This window comes from Chaetodon trifascialis, chromosome 6, assembly GCF_039877785.1.
Source record: "Chaetodon trifascialis isolate fChaTrf1 chromosome 6, fChaTrf1.hap1, whole genome shotgun sequence".
Taxonomy (NCBI): Eukaryota; Metazoa; Chordata; class Actinopteri; order Chaetodontiformes; family Chaetodontidae; genus Chaetodon; species Chaetodon trifascialis.
Genome location: NC_092061.1, coordinates 18,377,354 through 18,389,641, shown reverse-complemented (window position 1 = coordinate 18,389,641; position 12,288 = coordinate 18,377,354). Strand labels below are relative to the sequence as shown.

At 42.5% G+C, this 12,288-nt stretch overlaps 2 protein-coding genes across 6 annotated transcripts in view; one reads left to right on the top strand and one right to left on the bottom strand.

Moving 5' to 3' along the window:
- taok3a (TAO kinase 3a) overlaps nucleotides 1-7,759 on the top strand; it is a 66,371-nt gene extending 58,612 nt beyond the window's left edge. For all 5 annotated transcript variants that reach the window (XM_070963956.1, XM_070963957.1, XM_070963959.1 and 2 more), the window contains 6 exons: nucleotides 674-802; nucleotides 1,754-1,957; nucleotides 2,597-2,836; nucleotides 3,321-3,533; nucleotides 4,010-4,192; nucleotides 7,100-7,759. In XM_070963956.1, the coding sequence (XP_070820057.1) occupies nucleotides 674-802; nucleotides 1,754-1,957; nucleotides 2,597-2,836; nucleotides 3,321-3,533; nucleotides 4,010-4,192; nucleotides 7,100-7,261 (1,131 nt within the window). In that variant the 3' untranslated portion in view covers nucleotides 7,262-7,759. The remainder of the gene's footprint in view (nucleotides 1-673; nucleotides 803-1,753; nucleotides 1,958-2,596; nucleotides 2,837-3,320; nucleotides 3,534-4,009; nucleotides 4,193-7,099) is intronic.
- A 519-nt stretch (nucleotides 7,760-8,278) lies between these two features.
- Nucleotides 8,279-11,084, bottom strand: pebp1 (phosphatidylethanolamine binding protein 1). Its single transcript, XM_070963961.1, has 4 exons — nucleotides 10,891-11,084; nucleotides 10,451-10,560; nucleotides 9,895-9,995; nucleotides 8,279-9,738 (listed from the first exon to the last, which is right to left on the bottom strand). Exons 1-4 carry the CDS (start codon nucleotides 11,023-11,025, stop codon nucleotides 9,521-9,523), a joined length of 564 nt encoding a protein of 187 aa, XP_070820062.1. The 5' UTR covers nucleotides 11,026-11,084; the 3' UTR covers nucleotides 8,279-9,520.
- Nucleotides 11,085-12,288: the final 1,204 nt, after the last annotated feature.

The following is a 12,288-nucleotide window of genomic DNA, read 5'->3' as shown; positions in this document are numbered from 1 at the left end:
TAAGTCACAAGATTTCGACATCAGTGGCACGTTGTCTGGTCTGAAAATGGGTTGTTTTGGCAATTCTGCCATTTTGTTTGGATACTTTTATCCAAAGCACTCACAGCACTGTGATGATTTGCTTTTAGTGGAAATGAAACTCCTGCATTAAGGCTGGACAGTAAATCAGCTTAATCAGGCAACTGGCATTGTGACTCCACCAATGACCTAAATTTGCCCATGTTGCAGTTTTCTTTAAACATCTATAAACTTACATCAGGTACAACAGCCATTAACGAAAAATGTCCGGCGTCTTTAACTGGTTATAATAATATGCATGACAAAGATATCAAAAGTTAGCCAACGAGAGATTTAGGGCTGCAACTATTGACTGTTTTCATTCAGCATTTGTCCAGTAATCTGCAAATTATTTTCTTGATTGCCAACAGCAAATCCAAGTTGTAACCAGAGAATGTTTTGCCATTTTCGGTTCAAAAATACCAGAAATGACTAATCTTTATCAAGGTCGGTCTTATCATTTAACCTGACATACTGTAGATTTTAAGGTGTGTTGTACAACCCTACTTATTATGACTTTATTTGTTCACTGTTTATTGGTGAGTATGTAGCCTGTATTCATGCTTAGCTAACAGCCCCTCACCCCCATTTCCCTCGTGTTTCATGTGTACCCCAGATGAAGACGGCATTGGCGGATGAGAAGAAGTTCCAGCAGCAGATCGTGGCCCAGCAGAAGAAGGAACTGACCACCTTTCTGGATAATCAAAAGAAGCAGTACAAACTCTGCAAGGAGAAGATTAAGGAGGTGTGCCACGTTTGCTGGTTTCCTTATTCCTCCCCAGGCGAGCTCCTTTGTACGCCTCTCTTGTGTGTGACACATGGTCCCATATGCCGTGTACCGTTGAATCAGCCCTCCTCCACACAAACACGCACATTCAGTACGGTCGAAGTGGTCTTTTGGAAGTTGTGTTGAGTCACTCAGCCCACTCACTGTGTTCCTGCACATGTACTGTATATACGCACAAACAATGGAAAACCACAAATCGATGCGCACAATATGCATTTATGTGCCTCCACAACCTTGAAACTGAGTCCAGAGAACACTCCTGTGGGCTGGGAGTGTGATATGCTGTGTTTTCAGCGACAAGATAAGTGACCAAAATTAGGTCAGCACAGTTAAAAGAAAGCATCGCTGGCAGGGAGAGATATTTCCCACCAACTGAGGGCTATAACGGAATTAGACACCACAGAGAGCGGGGATCAGGCTCATGTGTTAAGTGCATTAGCTCGAGTTGTAGATTACCTTAAAGCCCATGAAAGAGAAAGAGAACTCATACTAAGGAGGCATAGATTTTGCTCTTTTTTTCTTCTTTTTGAACCCTCCTCTGCCTATGAAAGTCATCTGTAGTTCGAGACAGAAGGTCAATTGGAGTTTGCTGTGAACACTATTCTTTATTTAGGCAGTGTTTACGGAGGCTTTGTTTATTTTCACATTCAACACATAATCTGGACATTTTCTGCTTGTTTATGCTTTTTACATATCCATTGGTTCAGATTAATATCTCCTCACTCGCTGCCCATTATGAATAGTCCTGAACCAGCCAGCTGTTGTCTTTATTGTACCAGTTAGAGTGATATTCACATGGATAAATGAACCTTTGATAACTGATAAACTGTCCACCAGTGCCAATCACAGTTCAGATGAACTGATAACCTTTGTCCTGTACCTCACTCAATTGTTCTGCTCCTTTCTCAGGAGATGAACGAGGACCATAGCACACCTAAGAAGGAGAAGCAGGAGCGTCTGTCCAAGCACAAGGAGAACATGCAGCATTCCCAGGCCGAGGAGGAGGCCCACCTCCTGGCCCAGCAGAGGGTTTTCTACGATAGGAACTGCCGCGCCTTCAAGCGCAAAGTCATGATTAAGAGGCACGACCTGGAGCAGGAACAGATCCGAGAGGTACGGAGGACGCACATCCTTAAAAACATCATGTGCGATTAAATAAGTCATAAAAATGGACTTGGTTGTTCATTTAATGGTTAAATGTACAATTGAAGTTCAACAAACCATATAAATCCAGTTGAGATTGAATTGTAAAGTAACACCCCTTTAAATTAGTTGTTATTGTTTGTGATGTTGGTGTGAAGTGGCCCAACGTGAGTAGAAAAGCAAAATATTTTTTTCTCAGCAAACATCAGTATGTCCTTAATAATTACACCCATTGTTCTTTGGGTCTGTGAGGTGTTTCCTATTAACGATAAGAAGATTATTAATCCAGAGTAAAGCAAGGCAACAATGTCATAATCTGCAAAGCTGTCGGGTAAATCTGGGGGAAGTCTGAGAAGGTCCAGAAGCTTTCTGTGGGAAAATACACAAAACTCTGAGCCTTGCTTTAGATAGTTGTGATGTTTTGCTTATTGAATGTATGATATTTATTGATTTCTCAACTCTTCATAATGTTCTAAGCTTGAAACAAACGAACAGGAAAATTGATTTCTGCATGTGAAAATGTCACATTGAAAACAAGATGAACAAACAAAGCACCACACTGCAAGTCATCCATACGTCCACCCCCCCTCCTGTCCTCCCATTCCCTAGGAGCTGAACAAGAAGAAGACTCAGAAAGAGATGGAGCACGCCATGCTGATCCGCCACGACGAGTCCATGCAGGAACTGGAGCACAGGCAGCTGAAGACCCTGCAAAAGTTGCGGATGGACCTGATCCGCCTGCAGCACCAGACGGAGCTGGAGAACCAGATCGAGTATAACAACCGACGTGAGCGTGAACTCCACCGCAAGCATGTGCTGGAGCTCCGACAGCAGCCCAAGAACCTCAAAGTGAGTCAGCACGGAGGTGGTTAAGTTTCCATCCAGGATTTTATAGATGTGACACAGTTATTGTCGTGAGGACACGGTGCTGGAAATGCAGGGCTGACGGTAGAAAACTAAAATGCTTTTGTTCCCAGATTCATTTTTAAAACTTCTTGTGTCTTTGAAAAGATGAATTAGATCCACCTCTAAGATGGCGCAAGCCATGAGCAACGTCTTTTATGTTTTTAGAAGATTTTGATAAAACAGTGATGCAAGAAGGATGTAACAAATTAATTTGGAAAAAATGGTGAGAGAACATACAAAATATGCCATCTCTGAATGTCATTTTGGTTTGATTTGCTTTTGAGGATTACAAAGACTAGAACTCAGAGTTTTGCCCCCAGGCTATTTTAAACCTTTAACCTTTAGTAGCAGATTTTCTTCAGTTAAAATTAAACAGTCTACGTCCTCATCTCACTGTTTTTCTGCCTGCCTCCGTCCCTTCCACCAGGCTTTGGAGCTGCAGATTAAGAAGCAGTTCCAGGACACATGTAAGGTACAGACCAAGCAGTACAAGGCCCTGCGCCACCACCAGATGGAAGTTACGCCCAAGGCCGAGCACAAGACGGTGCTCAAGGCCCTGAAGGATGAGCAGACACGCAAGCTCGCCATCCTAGCTGAGCAATACGAGCAGAGCATCAACGAAATGATGGCCTCGCAGGCGGTGAGTGGAGAGACGTTAACAGTCTTATACATGCAGGAGAGCGTATTTCCACGTAAGAAATGTGGCACTTTGAAGGCCTTTATTTCCACCTGTTGCTTATGCTTTTACATTTTCTCTTTTTGTTTGTCCTCATTTTGTCTTTGTCTTATACCTGTCTCTTCTTCCTTCCCCTTTCTATCTCACCCTCATTGAAAATCTCTGTTCATGTCTTTGTCAAATCTATAACCGTTCCTCCTCCCATCCCTTTCCACTGTTTTTCCTTGTCCTTTCTGTCCCTGTTGTCCTTCCACTTTCTACCATCCCCGTGTCACCGCCTCCCCTCCCCTCCTGTCTGTCTCTGTTCCCTCTGTCTCCTCTCTCTCTCCTTATCAATGTGCCCCCTTCCCCCAATTCTACCCATTTTTCTCTCTCTCTCCCTCCCTCCCTCCCTCCCTCTCTCTCCCTCTCCTGTTGTGGACCATGGTCGGCTGTGTCAGCTGCGTCTGGATGAGGCCCAGGAAGCTGAGTGCCAGGCCCTGAGGCAGCAGCTGCAGCAGGAGATGGAGCTGCTCAATGCCTACCAGAGCAAGATCAAGATGCAGACCGAGGCGCAGCACGAGCGCGAGCTGCAGAAGCTGGAGCAGAAGGTGTCGTTACGCCGGGCTCACCTGGAACAAAAGGTGCGGTGAACGAAACTCTCTGGTCATTTTAAAGGAGCCATACGTTGGATTTGTGTTACTCCTCTTAGGACACACTTTAGTGCAGGTGTTATTGAGCAATACAGACAACTTAAACACATTAGCGCAAAAAGTCACACTCCTTCTTAAAAGTACAAACAATTAAAAAAAAAACTTGACTGACATGGATACATGATTAAAAAACAAATTGCAAAGAATGAACTTGCTTTCAAGGTGTAAAAACAACTTCCCTTCTGGCGTGAACCTTCTGTGTCACTTAAAAACACCCTCCATTTTAAGTTTCAAGGCACGTCCAATCCTTCCACCCACCTAATTAAATTCTAACTTTTAGCGTTAAACACAACAATGTTTTATCTAAAATGAGTGAAAAAAAAAACTGAACAAAGCAAAGGAATTAAGAAGAATGTAAAAATACAATTTTGTGACAATATATGCACAGCAGTTTACAAGACAGGAAGCAACCAGAGGCCTCAAAATAAAAGAAATACAAACATCAAGTTAGTTTAAGGCCAATAAGTAACAGTGCGTTTTAAGAGATTATGTATTTTGATTGTTTGCTGACGTCTGTTTTAAAATTGTATGATGTTCTGTGAGTCAGTCAGAGGCCACTATAATGCAAAGGTTTTGTTGGTTTTCTGCATTTCTTACTGGTCTCATCTGAAAACGCTCACGTGCTTCAGACAAAGATTGATGGATTGTTGAACAGCAGCAACAGAACGTAACTTTCTAAAACCAGCAGAGAGAAACTGAGGGTTCAAACTCCTTTCTCAGTCTTTTTACAACCAAATGCGAGAACAGGAGTGCCTTTGAGGAGAGCCTGTTGGAAAGTGTGTGTGGTCGTCCCTGTTTGTTTAGGTCACTCCTCTCTATGACAGCAGGCTTTTCGCCCTACGCGTGTTGAGACAGTACTTTGTACAGACGACTTCATATGAAGCAAACTGAACTCTTTAGCATTATAGATTACTTCTTGCAGTATCTCACACAGGACGTGAAGAAACCTTTTAAAGATCTAATGCATGTGTAGACAAACAAATACCGGCGCTAGTAAGTTGAAATGCAAACAGTCCAGCGCCGGTTTTCGAGCACGCCTCGATGCTTAAGTGAACAGGTCCGGATACACATTTGCATCCACCTCAGCAGGCGGTGCGGGCATGAAAGGCGACCCAGACAGACACATTCATGAGTTCACACAGACACACACAGATTTCCCTCACCACAGGCGGTGATGACAGTGGCATGCTTTCCTGCAGGGAGCAGACAACCATTTCTCTCTCACACACTCGTAATGGTGATGAAATCTCAACACGACAGTACGGTTCTCATATTACGACATGTTTGTCTTCTTTATAATAAAACACTCCGCTTGTTCTTTGGAGGTTGTCGTATGTGTCCTGTCTAAATCTTTTATGCTTAGATCCTCTAAAATCACTCCAAAGTAAGCTTGTGACATTTTCATTGCTTTTATTTTGTAATTAGCAATTATGAAGTCCAAGTAATTATGATACCTGCAGCTATGTTGCAAACTGCCAACTAGCTTTCATACTTTGTCACAAGTGTACTTTTTTCACATTAATGTGACAGTTTTATCAATCTGAGTCCTCTTGTTTGGTGGCGTGACACACCTGAAAGAGATGCATCTCTTGCGGGACTGTTCAGTAAACCTGCCATGTATACCAACAACACAAGATTAGAACGGCCCAGTACGCCTCCTTCCAAAGTGACCGACGTCATTGCTACAGTCTAGTAGACAGCACTCCGACAACAAAGGAAGAGACATTTGAAATGCTGCCCTGATCCAGTTTTGGTGGGTCCAGTGGCGGCAGTATGTCGCCATCTCCTGGCTGCATCCAGACCTGCACTCTGTGACTGGAATGATGTCATGGTTTTTGAAGCGCCACTGTCCTCCGGCTCGGTTCATGGTCAAAGTCTGGAGTTTTCTGTGCATGCTCAGTAGTTGGCCAGATTGCCGTATTGCATCATGCAGTGCTTTGTCTGCACCTGTGGATGTGTGTACTGAGTCAGCGTGGGTGTTCAGCTGTAAGTCTCCTGCCACCACCGAACCCGATTAGTACAGCTTAACACATTTACACCTTCACAGAATGAAACAATGCACGCCAAAGTCTGCATCCAGTGACACAGTATGCCACATCTTTAAGGTTATTTAATCAGGATATGGCTTCATGGGGTGGACAAAGACATTGTGAACGCCTCTGCAGTGTCATGAAAGAAATATAACAAATGCAACAAATACAGCATTTTCAAAGGCTGCAGTGTGACTGCGTACAAAGTTGGTTCAGCTCTTTTGTACATTTTGAGGCTGCAGGTTGTACGATTGAACTGCCTTTTCTCTTATTTTTGTCTATCTGTCAAATACCAACAACAGAAATTAAATATTAGGCCTAAAAATGAGGTTCTAACCATCTTAAAGTAGGATGTGTCGGATGAAGGAGTGTGCTTTCATCCGACATTTCAAATAACAAATGACAACAAGTCTGCAAACCTCCACCCGACTTGGAGCTTAACTGTGTGGGTTCATTCATAAAGTTAACATTTCTTGGTTTTACATTGTAGCTGCAGTGTTTATTATCTTTTACTTCTTTCTTCATGAGCCCGTGTAGAAGTTTGAACCTCCAGCAGACCTGCAGTTTAACTTTGCAAAGACAGGTGTAATTAACACCAATGATAATGGCTGCATACAGACTAACTGCATATGGTGGTGAAACTGAAATAAAACCTGACTGTTAAATAAGTCAAAATAATAATTGTTATTATTAGTAGTAGTTGTAATCATATATCATAATTTTAACTAACTAAAATTAACTAGCAACTAGCAACATCTACTCCATTACATTACCCTGAATATCCCTTGTCCCTCTGTGTTTCCCACAGATTGAAGAGGAGCTGGTTTCCCTTCAAAAGGAGCGAACCGACCGGATCAAACACCTGCTGGAGCGCCAGGAGCGGGAGACCGACAGCTTCGACATGGAGAGCATGCGGCTGGGCTTCGGCAACCTGGGCACTCTGGACCTCCCCAAGGACGACTACAGATGAGGGGCCGCCGCCACCGCCGTCTCTCGTGATCCCCGGGCTCAGTACACCCCTCCTCTGCTTTTACCTGACCTGACCTGACAGTGCAGGTGTTCACTGTTGCGGACGCCATCACTCAAACACACAGACGCAAAAAAAATAAACGGCTCCAGAATCGGCTGTTTTCTGGGCCTGTCGGACGGAGTCGATGGCAGGTTTTAGTGCCCCCAAACCCACCGAAACTTCCTCCCCCTCCTTGCCTCTCATGGTGTCACAAGATGACAAAAAATATGCTGGATAACTTCCTGTAGTTGTCATGTTTTTGTAAGAATAATGATAACATAGTCACAGTGTTTCTCGTGTCTTGTGCAATGATGACACTTTTGGTGTGACTAAAAGTGGAAGACAAGAGAAGGAGGGAGAGAAAAATGAGGGCAAGTTCGATGAGCTGTATCGCTCCACAACCATGCATTTTTAGAAGTGATTCATTTTTTCGTTAGTTTGTTTTTTCAGTCTAGAGCAGTGCAAAAAAAACAAAACAAAAAAACAAAGCTCTCTCTCAAAGTGATCAATCAAACAGCCGATCCTTCTGCAGCCGCTCTCTGCACTGCTTATGTCAACAGTTTTTGGTATTTATTCATCAGGACATTTTTATGACAAATTTGAATAATTTGATACTTTGAGAGACAAATATCACAATGTACATACAGGTACGCTTCTGATAAATGTGACTCCTTCGGGTGAATTTGATTACCGATGGGAGGGTGAATCGTGGTACTCAATATGTGTATCGTACTGATTTCTCTGCACTGGCAGCCAATGTGAATAATAATAATAACAATACATGTGACACGTGAACTCCAACTCCCAGCTAGCACAAAGGGCTTCATGTGGGGGGGGCGGGGGGACTTGTACTCTGTGTATAGAAGGATTTATGGAGAGCTTTTACTTATTTTCGTATTGTATTTTAACTGTCACTCGAATCAGAAAAGAATTTTTAAAAGGAGCTTTTTTTCTCCCCCCTCCTCAGATACTATTACAGTCATCTATCAATGGGATTTTCATTTGATTTGATTTTTTTTTTTTTTTTTTGCTTTACACAACTCTCAAGCTGTGTATTTTCTTACACACCAGACCAGTATGATGCTTTATTATTGCATGCACTTTAATTTTTTTTCCAGGTTAAAAGAAAGCATGAATCTGTCAGAGCTTTTAATTATATTTGTAAATAAAGTGCTCATCACACAAACTAAGAACCTGTTGTTATATATGTCCAACTCAAATTACTCATATCATCACAGTCACTATGTACAACAGTAAAAAGCAGATAAGATTAACAAACCAGGAGATAATAAAGTAGTCTGAGCCGGCATCAGCCCCCCTAATAACAAAGCTGTTTGAGCATGAAATCCAGCATTTACTGCTGTATTCTCAGCTTCTGTCTCTTTTTTTCAGTGATGTGAATTGTACTACTATTAACAGTAGTATTACACGGTACAAATATTTTACAACAAAGTGTCGATCAGGCCACTGTATCTGACGCAAGTCTGTATTTCACATTGCTGAGCTGGTGAGAGCAAGCTGAGGTCACAGTACAAAAACTGAAGCCCCACTTGTTAGCAGGAACAAAGGTTACTGAAGGTATGTTGGAAAAAAGTGGGCAAAGTTCATGGCAGTTCCTCCTGTCTGCATTCCTCTTATTAACTTAGACTGCTCCACATGTGGAGTTAGAAAAACAAAAACCTTAGCAAGGACCAGGAGCTTTCACCCAGGAACTAAATCTAGTTTCTACTTCTTTCACCTGAAATGTACGTAGTGTACTGTTGACACCTTCCACAGTAAATGTTGCTGTACTTTCTGCTTCCTGCTTCTAATTACATAGATGACATTGCAACCATTCCTCCTAACCTTTATGATGAATCAGCATCATAATAAATCTTCAATAATAAGATGTGATGAGGGTCCAAGCTGGTTGAATGGGGCTCTAAGCATTCATCGGCCACCGCGGGATCAGAAAATATTTTTACAAAGAACACAAACATTTCAGTGTTTGACAGATTTATTGCAGAAGAGTACAGGTGATGTCATTGAGAGGTGCAGCTATTATTGTGACAGCATGGTTTGGCAACAGAGGGAGAAAAATACTATTTAATGGCACACAAAAAAAAAATGCTTTGTTACTGTTGGGTTTTTTTTGCTCCGTGCAAGAATGGGATTTCCAACAAACCTGCAGCCTCTGTGGGAATTCCTAGTGCTGAATGCTTTAGAGTCGCATCATTTCATCTATTTTCCGGCCAGCTGCTCATACAGTTTGGGGACGTAGTCGTCCCACTCGGCCTGGTAGCAGGTTCCCGCCACCGGAGCTCCCAGGTTGTATTTCTGCCTGAAGCTCTGGATCTTAAACTTGCCGCGGCCGTCTCCAGATCGGTTTGTAAGGACGGCCTCTGAGCAGGACAGGCTGCCTGGCTGCTCATACACCAGCCACACATACCTGTGGAGACCTGAGGGGGACAAAGACAGGTTAACTTAACCCCAAATATTCACAAAACACAGACACAAATCCAGCCAAGCATGCGTTGGTCAAACTACAAGTTAAACTGGATGAACTGAAAACTATCTGTATCCTTTAACAGTGTCTAAGCTTCACTGTCTCTTACCTGTGCCCTTTGGAGGACCAGAGCCCACGTAGTCCGACATGACGCAGCCGGAGGACACATCGTTTCCTTTCATGTTGACCACCAGGAAGTGGTGCCACTCCCTTTAGTGAAAGGCAAAAAACAAAACAAATGAATAATCATGCACTTGAGGATCTGTCTTTAACAAGCCCTGAGTCTAAATCTAAGAAGAGTGAATTTAGTGCTTATATATATTACCATATATAAACTAAGTAAATACATAAATAACTATTGATGCAATGCAACCCAGGAGTAGTACTCCAGGCAAAATATACCTCAGCTGGTACGTATAGTTTGCTATGTGCTCTATGAGTACTTGAAAGCAGCAGTGTCCCATTCATACACAATGCACTGACACTGGGGGTTGAAGAGGACCACAAATCTCATGTTTACCCCAGTACCGCTGTACTCCAGTCATAGGTCCACCAGGGGCCAGACCACAAGACCGGACCCCCTGTTGGTTCCCTACCATGCAATGACGATGAATAATTTTCTGTCACATAGATGACTGTATTAAGTTTAAATTTGCTCCTCTCACCTGAATTGGGGTTTATTCCTACTGGGAGCGTCAGGGTCGGTCAGGGCCAAAGTGTACATCTTACTGGGGTCACATCCTTCCCACTCGATGCAGGTGGGTCGATTCTGCACCTGCAGTTGAACACGGGTGAAGGCGTTTGAACGTCAACTTGACGTCGGGATGGCTGCATGCACAAGCTTTGGCTGCTCTAACGCCCACTTGGAGGCGATATACGCCATCTATTACAGCTGTTAACAAGCTGGAGGCATTATGTAACCTAATTCATTGTTACCAAACAATTGCAAACATGCCGACAGCAAATAATCAACTACAGAAACGCGTTGTTTAAAAAAAAACAAAAAACATATTAGCATGATGCTGCGGACATAGCTTTTAAGCTAACACTCGGTAACCAAGCTAAGTTAGCAGAGTTGCTAGCCAACATTAGTCAGTTCACTAACCTGTGTTGGCGTGAGCACTTTTCCGAGCTCGTCGATTTCTACAGAGCCGTATTTAACAGTCAGAGGCTGTGCAGGCTTTTCGTCGACCTCAAGTAAGGCAAGAGACCCGGCCCACTGACTCAAATCCACGGGCATTTTTACTTCTAGTCCGTTTGCAGATGCCGTTGACTGAACTGCTGATTGCAGCCACTCAGACACACACCGAAAAAAAGCCAAAAGTGCTGCGTTCACGTACCACCAGAAGCTATAGAAACTGTTGAACAAATTGAAATGGATCTGAATCCAAAATATTTTTATTTGTGAATCTGAAAATTAGCCTTAAACGAACTACAGTAAATGTTGATTATGCTTTGTAAGTTGATTTGCTGTTATAGGGTTTGATGTAAATTCCGACTGGTAGATTAATTACCAAGTTCGTTGGCCGTCACGACCATTGTAATGTATTAGTAATTATTATTATATTAGAGGATGCTATTAGGCCTTCATGATTATAAACCCTAAGTCAAATGGGAGGTAAATGAACTTACTGATGCGTCTTGTGTTTAGTGCAGTGTGATGAAAGTTGTTTTTCCCAGCACTCAGACCGCACATGAATGGCACAAACAGCAAAAAAATGTAGGTGACCACCAGAGGGCGCTGTCGCCTGAGTATCACGGGGATTGTGGTTCGCTAAAGTTTCTGTCAATTACATCACCCGTCTGAGCTCGTCCCTCCTCCAGCTCACATGCTCCATTAAGACACTTTCAGTCATCCCATTTTTAGAAACTGGGGACTGACTCCAAGAGTACTGTCATTTTATATTTTACTAGTCAAAACAGAGGAATGTGCTTCCCTCACTTATTAAGGTGCAACTTTATTCCTCTGTGGCCTTAGAGCAGGTCTGTGGTAATCAGTGTTGTAGTTGATAGCAGCCAGTTGAGGCAAATAAATGATACTTGTAATCGCCTTTGTGGTGGTTCAAATTTGCATGCCACAGACCTCAAACCACACACACAAAACACATCTATACTTCTCTGTATGTGACTAACAGTGTTGTATAATGATGTCATATTAGCTGAATTCTATAATTTGTGCCTGTAATAATATATTCATTCACACACTGTGCTTAAATACAAATTTTAAGTACTTGTTAAAGTATTTGTATTTGATTACATTTTGTGCAGCTTTATACTTCTAGCAGTGATCTTGAATTTTTCTGATAAACTGAAGGATTAAGTGTTTCTTTAGGGATTGATAAGATTCTCCCACTTCTTAAGATAAATACATTATTTAAAACCCCTCTTGGAAATAGTTGATTTTTCAGAGACTCGTTGATCTCACAGGGCAGCAACACGAGAAACATAAGACAGTCTTATAGAACATGATGTACTGCTGTAGATTTAAACTACCCAAAACGTA

Excerpts from the sequence above, each read along its gene's own strand:
- pebp1 (XM_070963961.1), bottom strand. The coding sequence starts at position 11,025 with ATGCCCGTGGATTTGAGTCAGTGGGCCGGGTCTCTTGCCTTACTTGAG. Across the intron at positions 9,996-10,450 it reads AGGAATAAACCCCAATTCAG|GGAGTGGCACCACTTCCTGG; the intron begins GTGAGAGGAGCA and ends CTTTCACTAAAG. Across the intron at positions 9,739-9,894 it reads TGGTCCTCCAAAGGGCACAG|GTCTCCACAGGTATGTGTGG; the intron begins GTAAGAGACAGT and ends TGTCCCCCTCAG.